This window comes from Lacerta agilis, chromosome 14 (genome assembly GCF_009819535.1).
Source record: "Lacerta agilis isolate rLacAgi1 chromosome 14, rLacAgi1.pri, whole genome shotgun sequence".
In the NCBI taxonomy this organism is placed as follows: Eukaryota; Metazoa; Chordata; class Lepidosauria; order Squamata; family Lacertidae; genus Lacerta; species Lacerta agilis.
The window spans coordinates 27685725-27698872 of record NC_046325.1 but is presented as its reverse complement, the minus strand read 5'-3'; the positions used below and the strand labels follow the sequence as shown (position 1 = coordinate 27698872).

At 47.2% G+C, this 13148-nt stretch overlaps 1 protein-coding gene across 1 annotated transcript in view; it reads left to right on the top strand.

The window, feature by feature from the left end:
- The window catches only part of LOC117058091 (collagen alpha-1(XVIII) chain-like), a 35401-nt gene extending 27254 nt beyond the window's left edge, over positions 1-8147 (top strand). The window contains exons 18-26 of the mRNA XM_033169023.1: positions 550-591; positions 1229-1256; positions 1870-1922; positions 4272-4406; positions 4733-4795; positions 5369-5437; positions 6386-6580; positions 6817-6932; positions 7809-8147. Coding sequence (XP_033024914.1) covers positions 550-591; positions 1229-1256; positions 1870-1922; positions 4272-4406; positions 4733-4795; positions 5369-5437; positions 6386-6580; positions 6817-6932; positions 7809-8004 — 897 coding nt within the window. The 3' untranslated portion in view covers positions 8005-8147. The remainder of the gene's footprint in view (positions 1-549; positions 592-1228; positions 1257-1869; positions 1923-4271; positions 4407-4732; positions 4796-5368; positions 5438-6385; positions 6581-6816; positions 6933-7808) is intronic.
- The last annotated feature ends 5001 nt before the right edge of the window (positions 8148-13148 follow it).

The following is a 13148-nucleotide window of genomic DNA, read 5'->3' as shown; positions in this document are numbered from 1 at the left end:
CAGCGACGCCTGGGGCAGCGGGGAGAACCTCCCCGTCGCCCCAAAGGAGGCCTCCGCGCTTGCCGCCCAAGCGCACAGCGGCCTCCACGGCTGCTGAGGCGGTGGCAGCGACGCCTGGGGCAGCGGGGAGAAGCTCCCCGTCGCCCCAAAGGAGGCCTCCGCGCTTGCCGCTGAAGCGCAGGACGGCTTCCACGGCTGCTGAGGCGGCAGCAGTGACGCCTGGGGCAGCGGGGAGAACCTCCCCGTCGCCGCACAGGAAGCCTCCGCGCTTGCTGCCCACGCCCAGCCCGGGCTCCATGGCGGCTGAGGCAGCAGTTGCGGCTGGAGCGCCGGGGAGAGGCTCCATGCAGCCAGTGGCGGGGCGGAACTCCGGGTCACATCGCATGATGTTGCCAGCGTACAAGACGACCCCCGACTTTAGAGAAGATTTTTCGGGCTTAAAAAGTCGTCTTATACGCCGCGATATACGGTAATTCTGAAAGCTATCCCCCTTTCCTCTTTAACCTGTTTTTTTTCCCCTCCCTCCGCCTCCCATCTGTCTATTTCCAGAGGGTGATCCCTATCCCACCCAGGAGGCACTGCAAGCAACCGGTGAGTTGGCAGGGCCAAATGGCTGCTTTTTTTGCTGCTCTCTAATACGTCTTGCAAAGACAAGTAGCGCCAGGCACCACCCAAAGCATTGTTCAGTAATCCAAGCCTCTGCTGCATGAGGGGACAGGCCAAAGGAATATTTCCTGTGCGGAACAAACAGAAATGGTTGGTTCTGGTGTAGCAGCAGCCTTGGCTGAAATATTATTATTAGTAGTAATAATGGTATTTATTACATAATTGGCAAATACATTTCATTAACGAATTGCTCTTTACAAAATAAAAAAAGGTCTCAAAGCAGTTTGCAATAATTTAAAATCCAAAGTGCCATAAGATGAACCACAACCAAAATTTTCAGAAATGGTTGGGTACAACAGACGGTGTGTAAACAGGCATTGCTGGTCTGCAGACAAAATTAATGCTGCTGACCCCTGAACTTGGTAGAAGCTCCCCACACATAAGACGCAGCCCTGTGGGTTAAGGGTCCCTTGCTCAGCAAGGAAGCCGATTTAAAAACCTTTTGATTGCATTTTTCACTGAGTCCCACCCCAAATTGGGCAAGGTGTTTTCTGCACACTCCATTCGTCTCTATAACTTGGCTAATGTGGTGCTCATCTCTGTGCTCTTTGTTTTCTTCCAGTTGATCCAAGACCCATCTTTGGATTCAGGTACAAGCCGTTTTCTCTCTGGCTAATAATGTGCGGCTTCTCTTGCATATCTGTTCTACTGTGGTTTGATATGGCTTGCATATCTATCGGAGATGGCCAACCGGCAGCCACTTCGGGGGAAGGATATAGCCTGCAGAGGGTTTTTCTCTGACCCTGCAATCTGTTGTTCCACCGGTTCTTTGCTAAATGCAGCCTGTGGATGACACAATATTAGCCCAGGACTTGCATATACGCTTCTAGTAGACGTTTAGCCCTAGCCAGTCCCTTCTTCACCACCTTTACAAGGGAAGAGAAACTTGTGGAAATGCATGCAAGGTGCACTGTTTGGGTGTTTCCCACAGTCTTCCTTTCCACCACTGGGAGCATACTGGTCTTGGAATTTGAGCTGTGAGTGTGTTGCCAAGTCAGTAAGTAAGGAAGAATTGTTATCTGCCAGGCATTCTAATTTAGAACTGTTAATATGCAGCACTTCAGGATGTTGTTTACAGACTCTCCTCTTTTGGTGTGGGGGGTGGGAGCTTTTTCCTTTACAGTTGATGGAATATTTGCTTCCTGCCACAAAGGGATGGATGGTGGCTGGTTAGTTCATTCTGTCCTTTTTTCTGCTGTGCAGATGATGGACTTTCTTTGAAGGATTCTTCCAATGAAAACCAGTATGGGTTTAAGGTATGTCACCTTCATTCTTCTCCTTTCTGATACTCCCTCCAATAGTAAGTGTAGGGTAAAGAGCTGAACAAGTACAGGCAGAGGGAACCAGGCAGGGGGCCTTCTCAGTGGTGGCTCCTGCCCTGTGGAATGCCCTGCCATCAGATGTCAAGGAAATAAACAACTACCTGACTTTTAGAATAGATATGAAGGCAGCCCTGTTTAGGGAAGTTTTTAATGTTTGATGTTTTATTCTGTTTTTTTCTGTTGGGAGCCACCCAGAGTGGCTGGGGAAACCCAGCCAGATGGGTGGGGTATAAATATTATTTAGAAATTCACTTCAAATAATCTGGATTTCTTCACACCCTCAATGAAATCTCCTTCAGCCAGTGGCGGAGCTAGGCTCCGCGGCGGCAAAGGAAACGCCCCAGGGGCGGGGCGTCGTGACGTCACACTGTGCCGTCACGATGCCCCGCCCCCGGGGCGTTTTCCGGGAGTGCCGCCGCTGCTTCTGCAGCCCCCTTTTAAGCCGAAGAGCCCGCTTTTAAGCTCTGCGGCTCAAAAGGAGGCTGTGGAAGCGGCGGTCCGACGCTGCTGCTCCCGGGGCGACTGAGCGAGCGGCGGCGCGTGGGGGTGACAAGCGCTGGCCCCTCCTGCCACTCCCCACGCTGCCGGTCACCCCGGGAGCAGCAGCGCTGCACGGACGGGGTGCTCCCTCGGCCGTGCGCTGTTGCTCCTGGGGTGACGGAGGGAGCGGCAGCGCTTGGGAATGGCGGGAGGGGCTGCCGCTTGTCACCCCCATGCGCCGCCGCTTGCTCCGTCGCCCCGGGAGCAACAGCGCACGGCCAAGGGAGCACCCCGTCCGTGCAACGCTGCTGCTCCCAGGGTGACCGGCGTTGCGTGGGGAGTGGCGGGAGGGGCCGCCGCTTGTCACCCCCACCCGCCGCTTGTCACCCCCACCCGCCACTTGTCACACCTGCCACTCGGGGCATACCGCCCCCACCGCACCCCCCTAGCAACGCCCCTGCCTTCAGCTATCTCATTTCTCAGCTATCAGAGAAATGTTTTTCTCTGTGTTAAGACAACATGCTTCTTATCTGAAAGCCAGGGGTTGCAGGTGGAACAAAAGTTATAAATTCTGCTCAAACAATACACAACTACTAAGTGTTAGGTTAGTAGCTACTAGATTCTACAATAATAATCTAAGGATCACTGAAGCGGCTCGGGAGTACCCCTTTTGTTAAGGTGAGTAGCAAAAACCAAACAAATACATTTTGCTACTATAAACCTAAAACTTCTGTAACTTATCAAAATGACAATAGTTGAACTAAAAATGTAAAGCATGGCATAAATCATCAACCTGATGAAACCTAGCCCTATGCCAAATTTCAAAATGATCCACTGAAAATTGCCAACGATACAGTAAGTTTAAAAAGTGCTGAAAATTGACACGTTGACCCTTTTTACTCCCAATTTTTATACAACCGTGTCATATATTTGTTTCCAATTTCGGTGGGAAGCTATGGAAGTAATTCAGGCTCCTTGAAGACATGTTTTCATTGGTTTCATGACGTTCTGAGGAGCACTTCAAACGTTATTATGGTTTTATTGCCCCATTAAGGCCTATAATAGCCACTGTTGGCAAAATAATACGATGTGTGTGCCGTATAAATATTGAAGCAATATTCATTGACCGTTCTTCAGTGTTTGCAGAGGGAGCCACCTAGCGAATAGGATGTGTAATGCCTGTTGTTTTAGTTGTGGGACAGACCAGGGGACACCAGCCGTTGGGGCTGTGGTCACATTTGGAAGCCTGATAAGTTATTGTGGGCACACTGCACATATCCCCCCAAGAACATGAAGTGCACATTCCACAACTGCACACATCCTAACACACACACACACACACAACTATCCCACATACCCCAGAACATACACAGAAACACACACTGTGGACACTCCACCTAGGCATAGACAGTTCACTCACTGAAGGATTCCTGTAGCAATACGGCAAGGCTCAGGTGTTTCGTAAGTCATTACAGGGCCAAAACAATGTGGAGCATCTTTGCAGGTCCAGACACTTCATTGGGGCCTGAGAGACCAAAGAAAAACATGGGGGCACACGGATGGCAAATTTTAAACAAGCCCAGCTTATGATGTGGCACAACTAAAGTCACAGTATGTCTCTTAAAGCATCGGCCTCAGCTTCCTGTTTCCTGGCTTTGTGGAGCTTGAGAGGCAGCATGAGATAGCCTTAACTCTGGTCAGTCTTAACCTACAGGTCTCTTGATCGCTGAATTGCAAAGCCTTCCACCAGTTGAGGGTAAGTGTGCTTTTAATAAAGGCACCTGCTCTTCCTTTACTTTCCAGCACTCCACGTGGATCTTCAAGTCAAAAGAGCTGATGTTCAAATCGGCCTCCTCCATTCCTGAAGGCAGCTTGGTCTACGTCAGTGAAGGGAATGAAGCTTTCTTCCGAACCCCCAAGGGATGGAGCAGGCTTCTGGTAGGAAAACATTGGGACACTAATGTGCAAGACTCTATAGATGTGCAGCACTCAGACTCGCTCAATATCTCCAATACACAAGCATCTGGTTGGCCACTATATGAAACAGGAGAATGGACAGCCACTTACCAGGGATGATGTTGTAGTGGGTTTATTGCATTAGCAGGAGGTAGGACTGCTCTACGATTCCCTGGACTGCTTAGACCCTTTGCAATGCTTGCTCTGATGGCAAATTTATTTAAACTTTTCTCACATGAGAACAAATGCTTGTTTTTACACCTTTCGGTTTGGCCTTAAATGTTACGTTTCTATTGTCTTTTGATCAGCTGGAGGATTCAGAGTCTTTACTGGTTGGAGATGACCCTTCGGTGTCTACAGAGAGAAATCAGGTGTGGACTTCTTCCAACTTCTAACCCTTTGCCATTGCCCATTCAGCAGGTCTCCTGGGTTTTGCTTTGGCATAACAGTTAAAGGGCTGAAAGTGGGGAGAGCAAAGAAACCAAAAGCCCATATTACACCCATTTGGGTGGCACACATGCAGAAGAACATAGTTAACTGCTGGATGAAGTAATGATGAAATTAAGTGATATAAACCCGATTGAGTAATAAATTTCATTTTTTTTGTAAAGCACTTCCTCTATACACCAACAACTCCTTTCTCCAGCCCAGTTTAATTCTTCTCAACAACTGCCCCACCACGGCTACGAACAGGCAGAAAACTCTTACTGGGAATAGGCTGCATGCACTGCTGCTGCTGCTGCTGCTATCACCTTCATCTCCTTCCTAGTTCTCTTGCACTTCATGCAAAGCTAGTAGGAGGGGCAGATGGTGTCTGGGGGTGGCAATACTCAGCTGCAGTTTATATGCACATGCATTCTAAGGGCTCGTTGACACAGTATTTGAGTTTAAGCTGAGTCACATTTAAAAAGTGTTTTGTTTCACCATGTATCCTGTCTTCCTAGGTCCAAAATGACAAGAGCCAAGCAACCGTCAAGACAGTACCACCTAGCATCCCCCAGAGGATCCCTTCAGTAAGTTCAACAGGAGAGGAGTGTAAAGCAGCCAAGCTGCTGGCACAACAGCCTGCCTTTTCTTGTTTTTGAGTATTGTCTCAGGCAAAGAATTTAGCAGCAGTGGGTGGGGAGAGACACGGATGGCTCTGTGGTCTAAACCACTGAACCTCTTGGGCTTGCCAATCAGAAGGTCGATGGTTCAAATCTCCACTACGGGGTGAGCTCCCGTTGCTCTGTCCCAGCTCCTGCCAACCTAGCAGTTCGAAAACATACCAGTGGTACATACCACAAGTACAGTGGTACCTTGGTTCTCAAACTTAATCTGTTCCGGAATTCCGTTCGACTCCCGAAACAGTTCGAAAACCAAGGCACAGCTTCTCATTGGCTGAAGGAGCCTCCTGCACTCAATCGGAAGCCGCGGAAGCTGCATCGGACATTCGGCTTCTGAAAAACATTCGCAAACCGGAACACTCACTTCCAGGTTTGCGGCATTCGGTAGCTGATTTGTTTGGGGGCCAAGCCGTTCAACTACCAAGGTACCACTGTAGATATATAGGTACTGCTGAGGCGGGAAGGTAAACGGCATTTCTGTGCACTCTGGTTTCCTAGTTTCCATCACGGTGTTCTGTTGCGCCAGAAGCGGTTTAGTCATGCTGGCCACATGACCCAGAAAGCTGTCTGTGGACAAATGCCAGCTCCCTCGGCCTGAAAAGCGAGATGAGCACCACAACCCCATAGTTGCCTTTGACTGGACTTAACTGTCCAGGGGTCCTTTACCTTTTTTATAGACCTTGCTGTACCAATCTCTTCTTTCTGGAGGCCCCCTTGAAGATATAATGCAAAACCTGGCAAGGCCATAACAAGAACCTGACTGGTTGATTGACACCACTCCTCTGGTTGGTCTACTCCACCCTGTTGTCCTCCTTAGGTGTCAGGTGTTTAACTAAAATCCCTCAATTTTTCTAGCTCCGCCTAGTGGCCCTCAACATTCCCCTGACCGGTAGTATGAATGGGATTGGTGGCGCTGACCTGCGGTGCTATCGGCAGTCACAGGAGGCGAAGCTGCGTGGAACTTTCCGGGCCTTCCTGTCATCATCCACTCAAAGCCTAGTCTCCATCGTGAAGAGAACTGACAGGAGCCTGCCTATTGTCAACCTTAAGGCTAGTAGCAACATCCTGTTGAATTCTTGATTTAATGCAGACATCATTTCTGAGGAGAGCACTGGTACCTGGTGAAAAAGGCATGTGGCGCTTGCCTAGCAACTGCCCAACTAATTCTCATGGATAAGTGATGATCCTAGCAGGCACTCCTGTGTTTTTGGGAAGGGCAGGATTCTTGTGCCTTCTGCTGCTGTGGCTGAGACACTTGGGTTTTAAAAGTGTTGTTTCTGTTGCAGGGCCAGCTGCTGGCAAAGAGTTGGAATTCACTCTTCAGTAGTGCTGCTCGTTTCAGTTCCCCAAAGTCCCCCATCTACACATTCAGTGGGCGCAATGTCATGACAGATCCTATGTGGTGAGTATCATGTGGGGAGAGAAAGCATCTGTAGGGATATGTGACCATACGGGAGGTACAAGCAGAGCATCCCAAACTATATTCACCAGTTCCCCTATATGTAGGACTGTACCTAATTGGGGAATATCTGGGTGGGGAATATTCAGGAGGCCCAGAAGGGGTAATGAGGTCAACTTTGTCCAACATATTAGATTTCTGGGGAAGGTTTTTGAAGCACACAGGTGAAGAGTTCAGAACCTGCATCTTGCCTGTTGCGTAGCTCCCCTGTTCCACAGCTTGTCTCTCCATGTGCTTTTCTTACCACAAGTAATGGAAGGAACCATGACTATGGACCATAGCTGTCAACTTTCCCCTTTTTTGCAGGAAATTCCCTTATTCCAGTGCCATTTCCCATTGCAAAAAAAGGTTGACAGCTCTGCTATGGACTCAGCGATACAGCTGCAAATAAAATGTTTTAAGTGTGCTATAAAGTGCAATACACAAATCTGACACTAGATGGCAACCATGAGCTATGGCAAATTAAATATATTTTTCAAAACTTTTTTTTAAAAAGCATTTTCACAGCGTTTTTTAATATGTGTGTAGATTCCACCTATCCATGAAAAACACCTGAGCAGAGGAGCTGCTGGGAGGTGTAAATGCAACCTGCAGGAAATACTGGGCTGGGCTTCCCTTTTGCTGTTAAAATCAGATCCAACCTCTTTCTATGCTATTGGGATAATAGTTCCACATTTAAATACATGCAACCACAGCCATTGTGTCTAGTTTAGCCCTTGGGAATAATGAATTGAGACAAGACAGGATGGGTGCTTTTTTGTGCCATGCAGTTGACTTCAGCTATCCACTTTTCTATGTCCCTGCTGTTTGTATGTTCAGGAGACAAAAGGCAGTCTGGCATGGTGTCAAACAACTGGGAGGCCAGGCCGAAAATCAAGACTGTCAGGAGTGGCGAACAGCCTCCAGCCAGTCCAAAGGCCTTGCTTCACCTCCAGCCGGAGGCAAGTTCCTCACAGCGGATGCACATAGCTGCTCCGACTCCCTGGTTGTTCTGTGCGTGGAAAACGCCTTCTGAGATGTGAGCGCAGCTTCAGATCAGCAAGGAACAGCAGGAGCCAGTTGCTACAAAGGCTGGATCAGGATGAACGAAATAAGCCTTTGACCCTTAAGACACATGAGGTGGAAAATGCAGGTACCTATCCTTCCACCCCAGCTGGGGGAAAATGTTTGAGAGGAAAGAAAGCCATGCATCGCCTGCACCTCAGCAAGCTGTCATGTATGCTGATGTGTAGAATCAGCAACTCATGCAGGCAGGTGCAAAAGGGGCTTCTGCTTTGTTACAATGTGTGTACCTGGACTTACATATGCATCACCAGCATTCATGTACTCTATGTTCATATACACACTGCTGAGAGGTTTAGGAACTTTTGCTGGAGTTATGACGTGTGTTTGTTATGGATGTGTGTTAACCTTTAATCTTATGCCCACAAGAAGCTCCCACATGAAGAAACAAAGAAAGCTTGGTTTATTATACAAGGTGTGACCGAAAAGTTCGGTGAATGGTCACAGAAATCGGACAGCGAGAAATATTCAAACATACATACCTTACAGGCCTTCAAAGTAGGTCCCCTCTGATATTGTACAATGCACCATTCACAACATTAGTAGAACTGTTGGAAACTTCTGGAGACATCCTCTTTCCATACTGCTTTCAGTTCCCTCGTCACAGCAGCTTGGACGTGTGAAATGTTGGAAAATCTGTGCCCTTTCAGTGCAGATTTCAGTTTTGGAAAAAGAAAGAAATCAGGTGGGACCAGATCAGGAGAATATGGAGGATGGGACAACTCAGTAACCTCAGTAATGATTTCACACAGAATTTGCGATTCTTCCGCCGTCATTCGGATGGACAAACACTGATCCCGCATCAATAACTCATGAACCCTTGTCAACATTTGCCACTGTTCTGCTCAACGATCTGCCAGACCGAGGGTCATCTTCGATGGTTTGCCGCCCTTCACGGAAACACTTACACCATTCATACACTGTCTTTCGAGTTACAGCTTCATCTCCGTACATAATTGTGAGCATTTTGTGGGTTTCCGATGCTGATTTACCCAATTTGAAACTGAATTTCATATTGACTCTCTGCTCCATTTTCAATCACAACGCACTGCACTATTAACAGCTACTAAATGCTACCACATGAGCACAATGCGCATATGTTAGCGGAGATACGGATGAACGTCTCCCATGTCTCTCCACGAATCCAGCAGTTCCCATTAATGCATACAGGGGTGATTAACCCTACTTTCTGGTCACACCTTGTATAAAACAGGAGTGACAGAACATATAAAAATGATGATTTAGACAGCAAAGTTACAGTCTAAGCAGGTAGCAAATTACAATACATACACACTTTGATTAGAGATTCCCTAACTATTCTAAAGGCCTACAGAAGCATGGGCATGACAATTTTGCCATAAACCCACACTAGAAAGAGGGTGGGAGGGGGAAGGAAAGCATACCTGTCCTTAAAGCAAAGCAGACGTGTGCAGAGTCCTAAATATCTCTAGGTTAAGTGCTGTCCTGTTGGCGCTGTGAGAGCTAACAAACCTTTGAATCTAGGTTTTTAAAATATCTTTATGCTGTGATCTACGGAGATAAACCATATCATAAATTCAGATTCACATACCCTTCTTTACAGCTTCGGCACATAGGTAAATCTCTCGGAAGATGTGTGTGTGTGTGTGTGTGTGCGCGCGCATTTGTGTGCACGCACTCACAGAGATATATGTGCATGTCCATAGATTCACAACCTGTTCTCTGTTTAGCAAAAAAAGGTGGCAGAAGGGATATATTGTGCACAAGAATTTTTATGGAATGTTGTGTCTTTTTTTCCAGTGTTCCTGCACGGGTAAACATAGATCTCACAAAGAAAAGGCAGCATCTAGGTTGCAGGCACATTTACATTTTTGGAACCATTGGATTCTACAGCTGGGAGGTGTTCTGTGGGACAGCTACTGCACACTCCTGCACTACCAAAATTACCTGCATCCAAAGCATTCCTGGCAGGTCAAGCATCCTCTTGAAAACAGTCCAAAGAACTGCAACAACAACCTTTCCAGGCAGCTTGATCTGTTCCTATACTGTGTTTATAAGGCTGGTACTACACTGTTACATATAGCAAATACTAGTAAGGAAAACCCATACAGTAGGGTTGTCATACGTCTGGGAAAACCTGGACATGCCAGTCCAGGTGGATTTTTACATTTTAAAGGAAATGTCTGAGTTTTTTTGGGGGGGGGGCTCAGGCTTGGGCAGCTTGGACTCAGGCTGCTCTGCACACCGCAGCCGCTGGCAGCCCGGGGAAAGAGGCACACGGAGGGGGGAGGGGCAGCAGAGGCCTTGTGCACCCATGTGTCTCTTTCCCCAGCTGAGGCTGGCAGCGGCTCAGGCTGCCCTCTTTTTTGCTCTTCAATATATGGCAACCCTATCATACAGTCACCTTCACACATGACATTAGAAGTTATTGCATTTCTTGATCTGAAATGTTGGTAGAGTGTTCTTTTAACTTCAAAATGCTGCTCCCCCCCCCCCATGGGAGAGTTTGGTTGCTTGTTTCTTTTTAAAAACTGATTCCAGTTTACCAGTAATAAAGATGCTATTTTGAATACCCTTCTCCAGCTTTCCCTAAACCTAACAAAGTTGGTTGATTTGAGCATATGGAACATCAGTTATAGGATAGGAATAGGATAGGGATAATTTATTGGCCAAGGATCAACCATACTTGGAATTTTGCTTCGACTACATTGCAATGTAAAGAAAAGCGTACCTCACGCAAACACTATTCCCCTCACAATACAACAGCACAGCGAAGGACAATGATAAAGAAATGAATGAGAGGCTCTTTATGATCTACTGGGATCAAATTCATAGCTGTCAACCTTTCCCTTTTTTGCGGGAAATTCCCTTATTATAGCATTGGGAAACAGCAGGGAGGGTTGAGAGCTATGTATATAGTAGTGGGGAACAGCAGGGAGGGTTGACAGCTATGGATCAGATAGTCCAGCTAAACCCAAAATACTCTCAAGAGTGACAAGATGATCAATATATGTAGAAATTTCCCTAATTGCCACAAGGTTCTCATTCTAGCAATGTGGAAATCATTTGTCCTGGACTCTGAACAGCACCAATGCAAATCTGGAATCATTCCATTACATCTATTAAACTTAACTGGTGAAAGGTGCTGTTCGTGGAACACTTTAATTTCCACACATATACACCCCTTTGATTAGTTGCAATGCAGTTACTTATTTTATTATGAAAAACAGATCCTAATTGTCCTGTAATTTCCTCCCTACAATCCTATTTCCTCTCACCTTCAACTTTTGAATCTATTCTGTTTCCTCACTCCTGTTTTAAGTCATTTTACTGACTGTACATTTGTTTACAATATATCAAAGGAGGTTAATTTATGTTAGCACAATATATTTTTCAATAAGTTTTTTTTTTAAAGGATAGCTTAGTTGGTTAGAGGGGGGTTTAATTCCATCCATCTTTTGACATGTTTCTTCACACTGTAATAAGTCTCCATGATGGAGAATGTCCGGTGAAATAAAAATTGTTCGTTTGTCATTCTCTTTTGCTTGTGTGCCCTGTCTTTTCAACTGTCAGCATCCAACTACTTGTAGACTTTTATAGTGCACAATAAACAAAGTTGATCAGCATAACACAACCATAAAACAGCATAAAAATACTATTCAATGGAGTCTCACAGAGGGGTCTCTCCTGGGGATTTGTGGAAGCCCAGAGCTTATTGAGGGGTATGCAAAGCTCCAGTTTCTTCTTTTTTCCCCTATGTATTTTGGAAATTATTGGCATGAAGGAGCCATGCTTGACAGTGAGCTTGTCCATACTTGCTTTGGGAAAACACACTCTTTACTGCTGAATCAGAGCACACATCAATTGGGCTTTCTGTGCATTGATGTATCCTCTGATTCAGCAATAAAGAGTGAGTTTTCCCAGGGGAAGTGGTGGGGCAAATGGAAAACCACTTGATCTCGTGTTTTCTAAGTGTGGAACAAGCAAAGTGTGGACAAGTCCATTGTCTTACACCAAAAGGAAGAAAACATTGGACAAGACACAAATCTCCTAGAGCAGTGGTCTTGAACTGGTGGGTCAGGAGGGCCCACTATTAGGTTATGGCCTGATCTAATGTGGGTCACAGTTGTGGGTTTTCAGCAAGTTAGGCCGTAAGGCAGTAACAGGGGCCAGGGCCGACCCACCCCTGAGGCAAGGTGAGCCGACGGCCTCAGACAGCAGGATCCACAGGGACACCAGATCCAGCCTCCAATAAATGCATCACCCACTACTGCTGTGGCGCACTCATTGAATACCAATTTGCTCCCCCTCCATGCAGCCTCTACAGTTCCCTTTTGGTCAATAGAAGGCACTGCTCGTCTCCTCCCTCCGTTTTCCGCCTTCCCCCCTTGTTCCCTGAGGTGTGAGGGGGACGGGGCTGGGGCGCCATTTTGTGGTTAGCCTCAGGTAACTGTGGCCCAAGTCAGGTTCCATGTCCACTACGCCACACTGACTTTAAATGCATGAGGGAGAAAGGAAAAAAATAATTGCATTGTTACATGCTGAGTGCCAGCAAACATCTAACAAACAATGTAACGAAGAACGATAACTTTTAACAAGAGCCTACAAAACATAAAAGTGCAATTCGATCCATCGCGCCGGCGTCGGGCTCGTTGGCTCAGCACCACGCCCGTCAACGCCATTCCTCACGTCTATTGGTGGAACTGAAAAGCCCGTCCTCGCTTTTAAATCTGGGAGGTAACAGTTTGTGATAGGCGGTGTGGTGTTTTTCGGGTTTTTTTTTTTTCTTTGTTTGTTCGAACGACTTTCGTTCCGATTGGCTGCGCGAACTCTCCTTCCCCGCCTCCTTAATCAGTATTTCCCTGTGTCGAACGGCGATTGGCCCGGCAGGTAGAGCAGGCCGGCGGGGATTGGTCGCGGCCGTTTGAGCGGGCTGAGGCGACGTTTTTCGAAAGCGCGCTCTCCCTCTGCGTGAAGTGTTTCCTGCCGCCTTTGTCCGGCCTCATTCGCACCCGCTTGTCTGAGGGAAGGCAGTTGTCTCTGTTCACAGCGCTCGGTGACAGCCACTAACGAATATCGCGGGTGTTGAGGGACTCGGCCGCTGCTCCCCTCTCATCG